This window comes from Citrus clementina, unplaced genomic scaffold (assembly GCF_000493195.1).
Source record: "Citrus clementina cultivar Clemenules unplaced genomic scaffold, Citrus_clementina_v1.0 scaffold_4, whole genome shotgun sequence".
Lineage (NCBI taxonomy): Eukaryota > Viridiplantae > Streptophyta > Magnoliopsida > Sapindales > Rutaceae > Citrus > Citrus x clementina.
In genome coordinates, this window is record NW_006262274.1 from 21,443,480 (window position 1) to 21,462,055 (window position 18,576).

The 18,576-nt window shown below is 34.0% G+C and overlaps 2 protein-coding genes and 1 non-coding gene across 3 annotated transcripts; 1 reads left to right on the forward strand and 2 right to left on the reverse strand.

The window, feature by feature from the left end:
- Positions 1–109: 109 nt before the first annotated feature.
- LOC18045211 (proteasome subunit beta type-5) lies at positions 110–3,409 on the reverse strand. Its single transcript, XM_006438006.2, has 8 exons — positions 3,262–3,409; positions 2,780–2,902; positions 2,540–2,669; positions 2,034–2,140; positions 1,293–1,427; positions 1,103–1,206; positions 581–681; positions 110–491 (listed from the first exon to the last, which is right to left on the reverse strand). The coding sequence occupies exons 2-8, from the start codon at positions 2,891–2,893 to the stop codon at positions 364–366; spliced, it is 819 nt and encodes a 272-aa protein (XP_006438069.1). The 5' UTR covers positions 2,894–2,902; positions 3,262–3,409; the 3' UTR covers positions 110–363.
- Positions 3,410–3,649: 240 nt separating this feature from the next.
- On the reverse strand, positions 3,650–3,732 carry TRNAL-UAA. The gene has a single exon. It is a non-coding gene; the product is annotated as a tRNA-Leu (tRNA).
- A 10,063-nt stretch (positions 3,733–13,795) lies between these two features.
- LOC18045212 (U-box domain-containing protein 6) lies at positions 13,796–18,531 on the forward strand. The gene is made up of 6 exons (XM_006438010.2): positions 13,796–14,014; positions 14,790–14,884; positions 15,244–15,429; positions 15,562–15,669; positions 16,036–17,207; positions 17,473–18,531. Exons 2-6 carry the CDS (start codon positions 14,834–14,836, stop codon positions 18,281–18,283), a joined length of 2,328 nt encoding a protein of 775 aa, XP_006438073.1. The 5' UTR covers positions 13,796–14,014; positions 14,790–14,833; the 3' UTR covers positions 18,284–18,531.
- Positions 18,532–18,576: the final 45 nt, after the last annotated feature.

Here is an 18,576-nt window from a genome sequence, read left to right on the forward strand (position 1 = left end):
ACCCCCCTGTACCCACTCTCAAATCCCAGGGGATCAAGTCTTTACGACCACGTACATCACACATAATTTAAGTGCAAATATGTTAATCTAAATGCATTCTGTGTGAAGATTATGTAATCGCAATCTCAGCAACTAAATTACTATAACAAAATGCTTAATAGAACCGTACTTGTCATAATGAAAATACCAAAAGAAAATGCAGGGTTCTTAAAGCATCAACTTAACTAGGTTGAATTCACAAGTCATCGCCGGGATCAACCCAAGGTACATTGACAAAGTTCAGAAGCAAATCCGTAAAGTCCTCCACTGGATCTGTGAATATGAGGAATATCTCAAACCTGGTCCAAATTGAGCAAGACTCAATTATGCCCCTGCGACTTCAGCCATTTCTTGCTCCACCGTACTGGGCGTGACTGGATAATAATGGTAGTGAAGCTCTCCAACATCATCACCAGACAGCTTCTTCCATCCATTTGGTCCCACATAATAAACTGGGTGAAATAACAGATTGTAATTCAAAAAAAGCTCACAAATACAGGTGGCACACAGAGATAGATGGAGAACGAAAGAGAGTATGTACCGCTTGCAACACCACCACTGGCTGCATCTCTGAATGTTGCATGATAAATAGCTCTTCTAGCCAACTCCGCAGCTTCTTCAATAGACATGTCAAACTTGTACCTAGTACGAGTTTGGATAGAACAATAATCATACACAATAATGAACGGAATGCCAAATAATTTTTCACAGACAAGAAAATGCAAGCACAAAAAATTTTTAATAATATTTTCATAAGAATACGAGCTGCCCAGGGAGAGGGTCAAGTGCTATCAGAAGTAAATGGAGTCACTTAACAAACACAAGCATTCTTGTGAGCATCTGGTACCCCTTTCCCTTCTTCCCCGTTCAGTTCATATTTGTTATCTATCATTTTATTTGACTTTTATGTCTGATAATTCACCAAAGACGTATCAATAATTCACAAATACTATGATTCCAAGGAAAGAAGTTTCAGAAGATACACAAAAAGATTCATATTATGAAACAGAAGCTTTAACATCAATTAAGCAAGAGCATAAAAACATGGGATATAGACACACACCCGCTGTCCAATACACCATAAGCATATGGTGAACCTGATCCCACAGAGAACCGTGTTCCTTTGAGCCTCCCTCCTTCACTGTCCACATAATACAGCCCAGGACCCTGCAACCCACGGACAAAGAGCTTAAAAGAGACGCAATCAGAGATGCAAAAGCAAAACAAAAAACCTGAAACATGAATTCCCTTACAGTCTCATCCCATCCAGCAATCATAGTCCCAACAGACAACCCCATTCCACGATAAGAGTAGAGAATGTTGGCCAGCAGCTTTGATGCCCCTGTAACTGAAATTCTACGCTTGTTGGCCAATTCATGTAGTCGGCACTACATTATGCAAACAAGTAACAGTTTAGCACTTTACATGTGAACAAAAATACAACAGACTCAGCCTTACAGGTTTCCTAGTTATATTAGCACCTAAGAAGGAACAAAAACCTAGAGTGACATCCAGTTCTCAATGCATTTTTCATGCTTGTTTAAAAGAAAGTAAACTGCTACTAGCTAGTTACCTCTAGAATATCTCCAAGTACCCAAAAGCTTAATTATTTGAAACAATGCAATTTTAATTATTTATAGTCATATTGTAAATTAGCAGCAAAGCGACTAGTAGAAAGAGTACTAAAATGTTATGGGTAAAAATATATCAAAGTCCTCAAACTCGAACAGTAGAAAATAAGAATCAGGTGTAAGCAGCCCTTCTAATACAATCTAAAAAGTAGTCATAACATATATTTAGTAAAGGTTTATTCTCAAAAGATCGAATTACAATTATTCAGAGTCAACAGGGAAAGACTGTTGTCCATTCCGTTCAATAGGATGCAAAGAGAACTGGTCAGAGAAAACAATCATAACATATAAGCTAGAGCTATGACGTGACCATAAAAGCATAACATAACGTTACATTTTAGAGACAAAACTTAAGTACGTTACCTTAATGCCCAGATTTCTGTGCCAAAACTGGCAATCGGCTGCTCCTCCAGCCATTGTGCCAAGCATGTAAGGATTGATTTCTATAATTTTCTTCACAGACTGTGATGCTGAAACAAAATAACAAAACTCTTTATTTATTAACATCATTTATATTAAAAGGTGTAAAAAGAAGGTCAAATGTTACAGTCTACAAGTTGCAAGGACAAATAGGATAGAAGCGGCATCTCAATCCACTTAAGCTAATGTAGGTCATTCTCGACATATTTATATGCTCACTCAAATAGCAATGTGCAGAGAATTCAACTTACAACATCCCATTACAAAAATTCATCACACAAATCAATTTCTGTTTAACGCAACACACAGAAAAGATGCATTTGTTTGTACGCACACATGAAACATGCAATAAGAAGTCCAAACTAGGTAATAGCTGAAATTAATCCTAAAGTCCACTCATAACTTCAGCTAAATTAACAAAATACAAGCACTAGGAAAAAGAAACATACAGATATAGCCTCCCATGCTAGCTCGAGAATCAGCAGCCACCATAACACCCTCTTTAAAGATAAAAGCAAGTGTGGTTGTCCCCTTGGCATGCTTCAGTGTAGCTTTAGTGTCCTTTTGAAATTCATCAAACTGAAACCCAAAATATATATATATATATATATATATTAAATTAAATAAACTAAATGTCTCTACTGCTGTTCAGAAGGAATATCATCATAATGTAACCGGAGTATACTCACATCAGTAGAAAGAGGTAGAGCAAATGATGGTGCAGCTAATAACTCAGGACAGAGCTCGTCACCTGACCCGAAAAATGGAGAAGTGGACTCAAGACCGCTAGTGTCGAGCTTCATGTCTACGCACTTTAATTTGGGAGAAAAAAAACTCAAAATTAGTAGAAGGCAAAAGCAAAATCGGCATAATATACGAATTTGAGGCAGAAAACGATTTATATTAACATTAGGAATATTAATTCTCAAGACTAACTCAGATCGGTGGCAGTGAAACCCTTAGAATTAAAAAAACAAAATTTATTTTCTTTAATCCTTTGTTTAAAACCACAAAGAGGATCCCAATAACTGAAATTATCAAACGAAGGTCGAAAAACAATTTTAACCTAAAATCACCTTTAGTACAAGCCCTAGGTCATTTACAGATACTGTTTTCACTAATTGAAATCAAACAAAGATTAATTGAATCAAATTGGAGATTAGAAAGGTACCTGAATTTAAGATTAAACGACAATGTAGCTAAGAGTTGCGAGCAGAAATCGAGCATAAAAGCTGCAGTGAGAATAAATAAATTGGAGGGAATGCTTTGATAAATAATGATCTTGTGAAGCCGAAAAGAGTTTTCTTGTGCCACGGGCAAGTTTGGATGAATGTGGGCCGAGCCTAATTTAAGATTCTGTTGATAACGAAAAGAATCGGGTTGTGATAAGTGAAACAATTGGGCCTTACGAATTACATAGCCCAGCCCTTGTCCCTGGATGCATGAATGATGACATAAATAATGTAATGTAACGAGTCAAGCGGCAACTTATATTCTATTTATATAAAAAAAGGTTATCCTTTAAATTATTTAAGAAATAAAATTGCAATTTCATGGGATGCTGGCTATGGGGTTCGAACCCATGCGCACTTATGTGCAGAAGATCTTAAGTCTTCCCCCTTAACCTCTCGGGCAAACCAGCTGATGCTGACAACATCAAGAAATTTAAATCAACATCGCATCTGTTCGTGTAGAATTACATCTATTTTGCTAAGGAGGCGGGGGCCAGGGCTTTTCCGCGAAAACGTTGAGAGTAGTTTGTTTTCATCGGTCCCATTGTCCCGAGCACAAGCGGGTTTCAGTTCCTGAATTGACTTAAAAAATCCTTCAAACGGAAAAAAAAACAAAAAGAAAGATGGCAATCGTTCCATTAAAAAGGTGGCCCGAAATAGGATACATAATGGTCCCCCCCAAGTAGCCCGCCAGAACAGTTAACACAGAAGTAAAGAGCCATCGCCTTTAGGTTTAGGCTTTTGCAGTCAAATCGTGACCATGTTTCATTTCAATTGCTTAAGCTGTAGTGTGCATTCATGCGGAGAACGTGGACTCACTCAACCAACAATACAATTAAAAGATCACATGCATTAAGTGACTTTCACATTATTGCCCATACCACGGCCATAGGCACGCACAGCAATTTCTTAGACCCACACCTTGATCACTTGCTACCTTGGTCATATGCTTAACAATAATATGTTATCGTCATTTTACTTTACAATTTGTGTCTCGTTGCCGATGAGTGCTGGTTCTGCAGTCTGTTTTTATAAATTTGCTTTGGATCTCAACATGCATCTCTAAGATATTCAAACTGTGTCATTATAAGACTAAGTTTAGGTCATGTCTTCATGGACCCCTTTTGATTTTATTTTATTCTATTTTTTTTGTCATGTTAGGGTACGGCCCAGACAATTTGATAAATGTGGTGGTGCTACGGATGTGTATGGGATAAATTTAACTGCTTCGCTTTGGCCTTTGGAAATAATATCTAAGGTTGGTAAATTCAAGATCAAAATAATATGGGGGGGTCGTACTTACTTGAAATTGTGATGATTGGCGATGAGCAAGAAATGTACGGCTGTGATGATTCTAAATTTTAACTCTTGCCACCCTTGTTTGATGCTGGCAGCAGCTAGCTGCCAAGTTCTTGTCATGAGATGACGTTTTGTAATTAATGGGGTGAAAGCATTTTCACTTGACATTCACATGCTTTGACTGTCGTTTTCTTAGCTTTTAAATCCCACTGCGTGACAAAAAACAGTTCGAAACTTATGAATGTGGTTGAAGATGTCGGCATTTCAAAATTATTCTCAAGTAATAAGAAGCTTAAGTAATGATGGTTTTGCCTAACACACCCATTTTAATTGATTCCTCCATACAGGCCCTAATTTTTTAAATTAATGGGTTACGACTGACATGACACAATTAGAAGATGCATAAGATCACCGTTCACCATCATATGTAATGAAATTTTGACCATTTAGTTTACCTTATGGTAAAAAATAATCACAAATGATGATACCATAATTGGTTCATTCTAAACAATGCCTTTTACTATATTCCGCCCATCAGTAACTCAAACAAAATGAGAATCACAAATATGAAATTATAATTAACTTAAGATTGAAATTGCAATAAAATCAATACCTATGAGATTTAATAAGTCTGACAGTCATTTTAAGATTAATTAATGTAATTCAATTCAATATAGTTAAACAACATCAGTAAATTTATACACGATTAAGACAAATCATTCAATTAATTTACTACAGTATAAATAAAAATAAAGCGTCGAACTTTATTTATCAACTGCAAACTCAATTTATTTAATTATAAGATAACTTGTATTCATGTTTTTTGTGAAATCCATATGATGGTCACATAAAATACATATAATATGATTAAACAGACCTTATTCAAAATATTTATGCAATTAAAATATCTGAAAATTTGCTCAAATATTTTGTTAATAAGAAAATAAATAAATCAATATGCTTTAAAGAGCACATAATCCCAACGCAACATTCTTACTAAAAGTAAGTATAATTCAATTAAAATAATTTAAAGGAGATTTTTTTTCTAAATGTATTATTTTCACAATACTTCTAATGTGAAAGATCTCATTCTAATAAGATGGAGATCAAGCTAAAAGATAAAATAAAATAAAAAAGAATTTAAATATGCTAAAAAATTGAAAATATTACATAAAACTTCTATATAGTCATATTGTTGGGACTGGAAAATTTTATTTTTATAAAGATGTTATAACTCAATAGAGGTATAATACAAAAATTATTGTCTTTGCTTAATTATCCCTAATGCAAGTGATATAGAGGTAAATTATGTCATGTATTAATAAATTAATAAGTCAGTCAAATTCAATGTATAGACATTAATAAATTAATTATTTTGTTGACCAATTAATATATACCAATTGAAAGATGTAGTTGCAACTGTAAAGAACAAATCACTATCACAAACAACTTTAAAAAGATATTTTGTTTCATCTTAATTATTTAATGTAATATAGCATATATATTTGAAATATCATTACTATATGGAGGTAAATTTATTAAGACGGAACCTACAAAAAATATAACTTATTACAGTATGGAGTTTTTTCGTAATTATAACTGGTTTCAAGTTAGGACCATAAATTTTTATTATTATAAATAGGTTATTCCGATGTAGAATATTTTTATTTGGAGGTTCTATTGTACATTAAAGTCTATATTGTATAATGTCTCTTAATTTAACTTTTTTTTTTAACAAATAATTTCTCCTAGGAAATGTGTATACACACACATGCAATAGATTATTTTGAGAGCAATAAATATTCAATAGACAAATCTATTTCTTCTACTAGCAATCTATTTATGTTTGTAAAAAGCTTTAGGAATCTTCATGATTGAGAGAACATTTTGAACATAATCATGGTACTCCAAGCATCGTCACTTCTTAAAGACTTCTTCATGTGGTCTAGTCCTCTTGGTCATACAATTTAATAATACCTATTTGTACACATAATACTATCGAAGAGTCAATATTGGTTGGTGGAATGATGAATAAACCATCAGAAACGTGGCGTTGGTTTACAAAGAGCCATCTAATTGTCACATGTTTATGGAAATTAAATCCTATTATTTTTGGAACATAATAATTTGGTTGCTTTAGGTCAAAGAGCTAGCAAATAAAATTCAAGCTTAATTTTGCTTTTAACATGCAGTTGCCTCAAAGACGTGACACGTTTGTTTTCTTGTGCTCCCTAGATCAGAGACCATGATTTCGACACTTAATCTTATTCGTGGATCTTGACCCCACGTTTTCAGCTGCTGGATTCTTCGCTCAAAATTCAAATCCAACTACCAACCTTAAAATTACTCGTGTGCCCTTACCTTTCTTCCACATTTTCAACTGTGCCGCGCGAGCCTAACGCGAATGGTGCCGCGGGTGCTGGCTATGGCAATGCACAAGAGACGCACACAGGCACGCATCAAGCTCCACATTTAGATTTACGATATTCTTAGGACAACTATGCAAGGGGTTTCAAAAATAGGTGAATAATAATATAATAATAATTATTATTATTTAGAAAAGTTATATTTATATAATAATTGTGCAGTTGCAAAATTAAGGAATATTCATGCCATGTTAATTAATAATTTCGTTTTTTTTTTTTAACTTTTAGTAACAAACCTAAAGTCCATTATATAAGACTTTATTGATCGATATACATCGGTGGGGCTGGTGGCTACATGCAGAACCCTATAAGTTAAATACTTTAGAGTGTCTTAGAAAAATTAATTACTTATGATGTAGTCATGCCTTTATATAGGCAATAAAAAATCAGTTACGTGTTTAAATTTGAAGAAATAACTTCCACTAACTATTAAGAAGTTATGTGATCAAATTGAAATATGTATGATGTGCCGGATGTAGTATATGACATGCATAATATATCAACTTTGTGATATATTATATAAACCATGATTTCTACATATTACCATTTAATCACACAAATATTATCACATATCACATTAACCTACGAAAAATTTGGCGCAAAAAAAAAAAAAAGAAGAATAAAGCACAAATAAGTCTCTGCTTTTCAGGCCAAACCCACACCATTTACAGCATCCCCAGAACCTAATTGCAATATTAAAAATTAATTAATTAAAGGCATTTCAACGCACCCAAGGGTTGCTAATTTTCTATTGGCACAAATGGATTTATCAAAAGTAGCAGTGCTTTAAGTGTAGTTATCCAATGATTAATGAAACTATACCATAATTTTTGTAAAAAGGAGATACTTTCATGTAAACAAGTATGTAATATCGATGAATTTAACTACCTTAAACCCTTTTAATTATATATGCGAAGCGAGTACAAAAGATTATGGAATCAAATAATAGATATCGAATCAATAGCAGAGTGTACGTGCGGCGTTGTTCACTAAGATGGGCAACCATAATCCATTCCCACTGAAATGGCCATATACAAATTGAACGTATATATATAATACGCAATATGGTATGCTAAAAAACAGTATTATAGTACTTTTTATTGCTAAAAGTTGAACATTAGGCTAATAAAGTGGACCTTCAGCGTACAAATATAGGCAGAGTAAATATAAAATAATGCGCACTTAGAAAAAGTGAACATCATTAACGATCGATGGTGGGTGGGGATTGAACGTGCTTTATTGCTCCAACCAACAACGTTATCATTCATCCAATTGGAACTTGTTGCTTTGCTTTTGATGTTTGAAGTAATGGTCACCAAAAGTCAAAGCACATAAAGCCCGCTTGCTTTATTTAAATTTTAATTTAGCATGACCTCTTTCGAATTTATTCATGCTCAAACAACTCTATTGCGAGGGTACTTACGAGCATGTTTTCACATGAGAAGTAAATTAATGAATCAAATGGAGCGTTTCATTAGGTGAACTTGGATATATGGAAATTCACGACAGCGAGTAAGATTTTCAATCGATTACATTCTAATACATACTAAGATAATTTAATACTATTGCTCACCCTCTAACTAAAAAAGTTCTACAAAGTTCAGAATTTGTTATCTGGGAGTTTTCAATTGATATTTTGTGTCTGATCGATAATTTAAATGAATGAAAGGATTATTTTCTTAAAAAAAATAATAATAATAAATAACTCATATTCATTAAATCTTAATGTCAAAATCTGTCTCTTGGGTCAAATGATTTTTTGTTTGTTTTTTAATATAATATAAGAACAAATGTAGTTTTGATTCACCAATTCATTTATTTCAATTTTGTCGGGCCCCTCAAATTCACATATGTTGTCATTTTGTTAAGTTGCACTGAATCAATTTCGCCTTAATTTCATCGGACCCACGTGAATTTTCACCATCAATTCTATTGTGCCACATATTTTTTCAAAAAATCAATTACTCCCAATAGCTGAAGGGCAAGGGAAAGTGAGTTATTTCACTTTCCAAGCACTATACAAGGGATGGAGAATCAGAAGAAAGTGGGGTCTCTATATTCTTTCATCTAAAGAGAGAGAGAGAGAGATTTACGGAGAAGCGAGAATGCTTGTTTGGCTTTGGGACAGTTTGAATATATATTTTTTTAAATTTTCTCATAAATTAAACACTAATTTGGGTAAACTGTATTCCATGATTTGATTAAACCGATGATCATAGCTTTAAGAATTTAAAGTTGATATTTCTGGAAATGAAAGATTCTCGTCCAATAATCAAGTTACCAATTACATTTGAGAAGACAATGGGACCAAAGATTTTTAGCTCTTCTATTTCTAAGGCTGTACCTATATTATTAATTGAACCCTTACAACTCAGGACCAAGCAGCCTGGAACCTGCCAAATATTGTTAAAAAGAGTTGGGTGGTGGAGTGAAAGCGAAGTGTTCATCCTCTCCGGCTGTGTTTTGACATCATGTTCTATCTTGGAGTGGAGGTAAAGATTTTTTTTCTTTTTCTTTTCTTTTTCCCTTAAATGAGCATCTCGGCTATCGTTTGGCGAGATATCTGACTTTGCCCACTAGATGGACGGCCAATTATGACGACACGTTTTGACCCACGTGCATGTGCTAATTGATGTTAATAGCTTACCAGCATACTGGGAACTTATACAAACAAATTTTGGTTGTTCGATGAAACTCCATACACACAATTATCAACTTCTCATGGGGATCAATTAATGCCACATCGAGGGGGGGCTGAGGTTTCTATTTTAAAATTTGCGCTTACCTTTTCAAAAAAAAAAAAAAAAATTTGCGCTTATTCCAGGTTCCGAGAACTTGGGTACTGCTAGCTATGTTACATCAATATATGTGCACTATTTTTTTAACTTCTCATTTATCAGAACATTGGCGATTACTTTTTCAACTTCTTATTCATCCAAAATTACAGTTATCTCTGTGAGTGTGAGTTGATTTACTGCTTTAATAACCAAAAGTAAATGCTAGTATTGGACGTAAATTTCATTTTTATTGGCGTGCATACTCGAGCAAAGTGAGAGATTTTTTTTTTTTTTTTGGCTATATTATCATAGTGTTGACTTAGACTCATTTAACTTTGATTATAAATATTAGAAGATTATAATGTAATTTTAATCACTTAAAAATTTATATAAATATATGTATGATCAAACGATAGGAAATTATTTGAAAAGATTTTACAATATTTTTGTGCTGTTTGTTTAATTTTTGATGGCATCTGAGGAAATAGATGTTAAACTTCGCAATATGTGTAGACAGTTCATTAAAACATCTCCCCACAATAAGATGCTACCTTGGGAAGGAAACTTTTGTTCTTGATTTTTGTGATGAATAATATGGTTATTTCGAATATCGATTGATAAATTTTAGATATTCTTAGCGTAAATAGTCTCGAGCTTTTTTTTTTTTAATTGATTAATATTGCACGAGGTAATTATTTATAAAATTGGACATTCAAGATAAATAGAACGTGATCTTATTTCGTTGTGACCATTTCCTGTTTGTTTGTTTGTTAGTTAGTCGTAGTCAAATTCTCATTACAAATGTTGATATCTCAACTAATTACTCCATTTAAAATATTCCATAACGAAATTCTATGGACATTTATATACAGATCGAAGAATTTGACTTCCATATCTTATATTGAGCCAAAAAAACAACAAAAACAATTGATCTATATAAGCGGAAAAGTCCAATTCTATCCCTTTGAACAAATTCTACTCTCTGCAATATTCAAACAAAACTCTCCAACTTTCCTCTTAAGCAAAGCCAACAAACACTGAAGTCAGCAAAATTGAAACCATCGTTTCGTCCGCATTTTGGAATTTCAAGGCACGAGCATCTCAAATTCGTCAAAACGACGGGAGTATGGCCAAAAAAAATTATAATTGTTGGACCACGAGGTACAGACAATTTGTTACAATCACTCTCTTGGATTTCATTGCTTGGATTCATCCGAAAAGATCAATGAATCCACAAGTGTACCATACGCTACATTTAGTAAACATCCTCGCATGCTGTGTGTCTTATTGCAGCCAGCCCTCCAAAAAACTCCTTTAAATAATCAAACAGAATAATCCAGCAGTCCGTTGACACGTGTACCAGCATATGCGTACCGTAGAACAGGTTAAGGGTTCCGTCTTAACTCTTAATCTGACGACCAAAATGTTAAAATAAAGGATTAGACTTGGCCAGGATTACTGACGCTGAAACTGACAGCGTCTGACGCACGCGCGGCATAATTTGTTGCATCTTGGATTATTGGGAATCGATTGGGTTATTTTTGTTGTTTACCGCGCGTTTTGGGGGTTTTGGCGTTTTGGCTGTGGGATGAAAGCGTTTTTAAACCGTTGATTGGGGGGGGGGGGGGGGGGGAACTACAGAAACATTCCCGTGAAAAGCGGATCTGGGTGGCGGGTAATAATTGGAGAAGAGTAGGGTCAGTTAAAATTGGTGGTGAAAGACATGACCACGTGGAAGGGTGGTGAAGCCACATTATTTTAATCACACTGTAGAGCGGAATTCCGAATTCCTACCTCCGTACTCCTGTAGGGGGACATCCGCTTCCAATGAAATCAGCTTACCTACACTCTGACGAAAATACCCTTTATTTATTTTTATCATTGTATTTACAAATGGATTTTGTTAATCAGTATCTACAAGCCATTTAGTCATTATGCTAAGTGCTAATTAATCATTTCAAATTTCTTTAATAATAGATATATTAATATATATGGGGAGAGTTCTCTTATCCTAAAATTTTGAGCTAAAAAAAAAAAACTTAAATCTTTATCTATTGGATCCACTCAATCAAATAGTGAGATGAGTGGAGACAAAAATTACTTTTTAACTTTAAATTTTTCTTATTGGATTTAGTGGATCTAATAGATGAAAAATTAAGCCATTTTTTTAAGTTGAAGGAACCTACCCTATATTTTTGTGTGTGTGTGTGTGTGCGCGCGCGCGCGCGTATAAATCATTTTTAAGTGCAGGCATACACCTTATTTTTTAATGTGGACACGCTCTTAAGTTGTGTGATTTAATAAACTTATTTTTTAATGAACTATAAAGTCGTGTGATTTAATAAACTTATTTTTTAATGAACTATAAAGTCGTGTAGGTTACTAAACATTAGTGTGTGTGTGTGTGTGTATAAATCGTTTTTAAGTGGAGGGACGCACCTTATTTTTTAATGTGAACACGCTCTTAAGTCGTGGGGTTTAATAGACTTATTTTTCAATAAACTATAAAGTCATGCGGTTTACTAAACATTAACTCTCTTAAACTGTAAGACTTAAAAGCATATTTGTATATAAAAAAAAAAAAAGATGGTCTCGCACTACAAAATGACTATATATATATAATCTAACAAGAAACTATGCACTCAGTACAATTATGTAATACTTCGTTAATAATGGTAAAGTTTGAATTAAATATATAATCTTATGTATAGTATTGAAATCAATCTCTCTCTCTCTCTTCTTCTTTTTTTTCAAGGCACACTAAGCATATAATTTTACCAAGTAAAACATGAATATTTTATTATGTATTTTGTTATGAGGTACGTTAATTTTTTATATTATTTAAAATGAATGATGCCAAACAAAATATATTTTCTGAATGTAACTAAATTAACGTTTGTTTGTAAATGTATATTATTAATTTAATACATGCGATCAATTAGTATATTCAAATAAAATCAATAGTATTTTTAATTTCATAACATTTGGTAAATATAAAAGTTTGACTATAATACCACTTAGGACCATTTTGAGATTGCAGTAGCCGATGAAATAAATTGCTTATGTTTTGCAAATAAAATAAGTTATTTTATTAAAACAATAACTTTGTATTCGGTAAATTTGATTATCGTAGTAATTGTGAGTTTGAAAATTAGTATACAAGTGTCTGGTAATTTTTATTACAAAAATGTTATTTTATTATATAATGATTAAAATATACATAAGTTTAACATGTGTTGTCTTTTATTTATATATAAATATTTATGAAAAAAACACATAATTATATTTTTATTAAAATGTTACAGTTATAATAAGAATTTTATAAAAGTATAGTAACTTATCTGATAGCTTGTCTTTTACCTACTTTTAGAAACTACAGTTAAAATAAAAAAATTTATAAAATAGTATGTTTAAAAAAATTTATCTAACATTATTTTTTTCAAAACTTATAAATTAAGCAGTTTATGTATATTTAATCTCAATTCCAAATGAGATCTCATTTAATATTAAAATGATATTTTACTTTGTATTATATTTATTGAAATGGTTTCAAGCTCAGAGGTGTGAAACTGATGAAAGCAAATTTTCATTTTCAACTTATGAGGGGGTAAAAAAAAAAACTTTTGAAAGGACGCTTCGGTCATTGTACTAAATTTATGACAGATCTGTCATCTGTGTACCGACAATCGAGGAGGTCGGCAACTGTCGGCCGGTGGACTGGGGAGACATTAGCGGCGAAAATTCCAAGCCTTTCAAATTCAAAAACATCAATTTGTTCTCCAATAATCAATAACTAACCTATTAACTAATTAATCATTCTTCTCAAACAAAAAAAAAAACTAATTAATCATTAAAGAATAACGCACTCCCACTCACTGTTTATCTATTTACTTTATTTCCCCACTCAAAACAAATTATATATATATATATATATATAAACTATTTCCTTTACTCCTTTCTATTTACACCTTCACTCAATAATACCGAACCGAACATCAACTCAACTCTCATCTGTCCATCCTCTCAGTCTCGCCAAAATATCTCTCTTTGAAGTTTAAAACTTCTAAATTTGAAGCAAAAGAACCTAAATCTAATTCACGGATCGTATTATCCCAAAGTCCCTGTTTGGCTCCTCAAGTTTCTGTAAATGCTTTTTTATGAAGCCTCCTTGGCTCATACCGATTTTCCCGGTACGTTTTGGCTCAAAACCTCAGTTTTTTTTTTCCACTTTAAAGTAAATGAATAAATTTCCGTCCGTATTTCCTTTATTTTTGATATATCTATTTTTCGGGGATTTTCAGTTTTACGTTGGCAATTCGCGTTGGCAAAGTGCCTTATTTGTTTTTATAGTTACCTATAAATTCGGCGACTCGCGTTTTATTCTGTTTTTGCGAGTGTCGATTAGCTGATAGAGATTTTTGTGTCTGGTCTCGGTTAAGATTTCATCCCGTGGGTCATTTTCGAGAAATCATTTTCCTTATTTTCTTTGGGTTGTAAGATGCTTTTTTTTTTTTTTAATGAAAATATCATTTTCCGAATCACGAATACCTGCTGCTTGATAAAATGTCTAAATCAGATTTAATGCTTTTATTTTTGCATAGTTCTTAATTTTTTGCTTCTTGTATAACGCTAGTACTGTATCGTTTTTAAATTTTGTATTCTTATATTTTAATTATGTCCAGATCAACTTTGATCATGAGAATTGTGAAATGAAATCGTACTTTGTAATTCTTTTTTGAAATTCCCTGTTTGGTTTCCAAGAAAATTGGAAACTGGGAAACTACATCATCAATCATCCAGACGAAATTTTATACGAGACTCGGTTTATTGGCTTGCTATTTTCAGTCATTGCAAAAGAAAGTAGAAACCGGGGCTTGTTTGGACAAGTATAGGTCTGCTTGAGATATTCAAAACATTTTCCTTTGTCAGTTGGTGATTATGATTTCTTCTCCTTTATCATTTCAGACGATATAGATTTGCAATTTGGTTTTCCACTGTGAACGGGGATTATGGATATTGCCGAAGTCGAAGAAAATCTGTTTGCGGCTAGTGATGCCAAGGTATGAACTGTTTATACCAATTGATTGAATTTGAATGGTGCATTAGGCAATTTTGTTGAATTTTTTCACTGGATTTTGGATAGCTTATTGTTTATCTTATTAAATAGTACTATTTTACTTTTCATTGACAAGGGGGCATTTTTGTTTACATGTTTGGTAGTTGTGTCTTTATGCATTAATGCATTATGTATGCCCATTTCAGATCAAATGTTTTATCCCTAGTTGACAAAGACTCTCTAGATTTTTATGCTAATTTGATTTTAAATGAGGGTGTTATAGTACAATATACGGTTACATTTATCAAATTGGTCTTTCAAACATTAGTTTCATTTCATTACTGAATATCAATTCTAATGCAGTTACATGGAGACATGTGCAAGAAACTCTCTGCACTTTACTGCAAAATATTGTCTGTTTTTCCTTCCTTGGAAGCGTCACGGCCTAGGAGCAAATCTGGCATTCAGGCGTTATGTTCATTACACATAGCACTTGAGAAGGCCAAGAATATTCTTCATCACTGCTCAGAATGTAGTAAACTTTACCTGGTATGAACATTTTGATACAATATTTAACGTTAGCCTCAATTTTTTGGTCAAATTTTTTCTACTATATTTATGTCTGGCGAAGTATGAGGTTTTGGGGAGGAATGTACTAATGCTACAACTTTTATCATGTAGGCTATAACTGGGGATTCTGTGCTTTTAAAATTTGAAAAAGCACGCAATGCTCTTGCTGAGAGTCTTAGGCGAGTTGAAGATATTGTTCCTCAATCGATTGGATGTCAGGTAAACTTTTTTCCAGTTCAATTTTGTGTCCGGCATTGAACAAAACTTCTCGTGTTATTGCAACAGGTAGTTAAATCAGAGAGATAAAAAATGTGAAATGGAAATTTAGGTGTGTGGAATTGTTTTGTAAGTTTGTCTAAGCTGATTGGTGTTGCTTTTGTGCTTGGTGGTTTTCTAAATAATTAATTCTTTTTTACTATCTGCCAGTGGGTTGCCATGCTTTACAGTGAAGTCTCTCTTTATGTAATGGGTGTTTCTTCTTCAATTTGATATTATAGTTTCTAATGAATTGGTTACCAAATGCCATACTTGCTTTTCTTGCTGTTTAGTGATTTTTAATTATTTTTTTTATCGGAACACTTTCAGATTTTGGAGATTGTAAATGAGCTCGAGACAATTGCGTTTTCACTTGATCCTTCTGAGAAACAAGTTGGCGATGATATAATTGCATTACTCCAGCAGGGTAGAAAATTTAACGACTCTAATGACAATAATGAGCTTGAATCATTTCACCAGGCTGCTACTAGACTTGGTATCACTTCCTCCAGAGCAGCTCTTACCGAGAGAAGGGCTCTTAAAAAACTTATTGAGAGAGCTCGTGTGGAGGAAGATAAGCGGAAAGAATCCATTGTGGCCTATCTTTTACACCTCATGAGAAAATACTCCAAGTTATTTAGAAGTGAGATGATAGATGACAATGACTCACAAGGTTCAACTCCTTGTTCGCCAACTGTTCAATGTTCTTTTGAGGATGGGGTGCACAATGGCAATGAGCATGCCTTTGACCGCCAGCTATCAAAACTTTGTTCTTTCAATTTTAGGCCAAACAATAGGAGATCAGGGCAGATGCCCCTTCCGCCAGAAGAATTGAGGTGTCCGATATCATTACAGCTTATGTATGATCCAGTCATAATTGCTTCTGGACAGACATATGAAAGGATCTGCATTGAAAAATGGTTAAGTGATGGGCACAGTACCTGCCCAAAAACTCAGCAGAAGTTGCCTCATCTTTGTTTAACACCAAATTACTGTGTTAAGGGTCTCATTGCTAGCTGGTGCGAAATGAATGGAGTTTCTGTTCCCGACAGTCCTCCTGATTCTCTTGACCTTAACTATTGGAGGCTGGCTTTGTCTGAGGAGTCCACCAATTCAAAATCAAATGAAATTGTCCGCTCTTGCAAATTGAAAGAGATGAAGGTTGTTCCTTTGGAGGTGAGTGGAACAATTGAGGAGTCAGAATACAATGATATTGAAAATATTTATGCACAGGAGGATGAGTCTGGAACCAATGTGTTTGAAAGATATCAGGATTTCCTGAATGTCCTGAATGAAGGGGAAAACTTGGGGCAAAAAAGCAATATTGTAGAACAAATAAGGCTCCTGCTGAAGGATGATGAGGAGGCCAGGGTTTTCACGGGAGCAAATGGATTTGTTGTAGCGTTGTTGAGGTTCCTAGAGTCAGCTGTGTGTGAAAGGAATTCATATGCTCAAGAAATTGGGGCTATGGCTCTATTTAACCTTGCGGTCAACAATAACAGGTTTGTGCTCTTGTTCAATGTTTTCTTAAAGCACTGTATAACTGTGTTGGCTTCAGTATTGGTATTGGTTTTGATGGTATTTTAGCCATAGATATAGTCATTAGGAATTTAATACATTGAACAATGATGGGGGTTACCGTGCATAAGAATCAACAAATAGAAATTACCTTTTTACGGAATCTTTTGTTTCTGTTCCTATTCTTCATTGATTTGTGAACCACATAGATGTTAATTTCTTCTCCTTTTTTTTAATCTCAAATTACAGAAACAAAGAATTGATGTTAGCTGCTGGAGTGATTCCATTGCTGGAGAAAATGATCTCGAACTCCAACTCTCATGGGGCAGCAACAGCACTATATCTGAACCTCTCATTCCTTGATGATGCCAAGCCTATCATTGGCTCAAGTCATGCTGTCCCATTTTTAGTTGAGCTTTGTAAAGGCAAAACTGAACACCAATGCAAGCTTGATGCCCTTCATGCTCTTTATAACCTCTCCACTATCCCCTCCAACATTCCAAACCTTCTTTCAGCCGGCATTATCAGTGGCCTACAATCTCTCGCTGTACCTGGTGACCCCATGTGGACGGAAAAATCATTAGCAGTTTTGTTAAATTTAGCTGCAAGTGCAGCTGGAAAAGAAGAAATGAATTCAACCCCAGGCTTAGTTTCTGGGTTGGCAACGGTGTTGGACACTGGTGAACTCATTGAGCAGGAGCAAGCTGTTTCATGTCTTTTCCTTTTGTGTAATGGGAATGAGAAATGTTGTCAAATGGTTCTACAAGAAGGGGTCATTCCTGCACTTGTGTCGATTTCAGTGAATGGGAGTACAAGAGGGAGAGACAAGGCACAGAGACTTTTGATGCTATTTCGGGAGCAGAGGCAACGGGATCATCCACCTGTTGATATCGGACAACAAGATGATGATAGTAGTGAGAAGCTGAAACCAACATATACTCCCACTCCCGACCATGCTCCAGAATCAAAGCCTCTATGTAAATCTATATCAAGAAGAAAGATGGGAAAAGCTTTTAGCTTCTTGTGGAAGAGCAAGAGCTATTCAGTTTCCCAGTATTAAAATAGGCGCCCTTACCTTTGTAAATTTTCCCTGTATCTTCTTTTCTATTTCCTTTTCTGTCCCGCTACCGCGGGCATAATTTATTTCTTGTTACGCGTAGAGAAGAGATGTACAGCCCTTGTAATCAATGGATTTTGGTCTAGTTTCCTTATCTTCAACTTCTGGGTAGGAGGACATATACATTATACTCACGATTGATGATCTGAATATCTGATGCCCTAAACTTCGCCTCTCTGTACAAGTCGGTTGTCTCTGCAGTGAAAGTTGACACCGTTAAAAGAGATAAAAAGAAA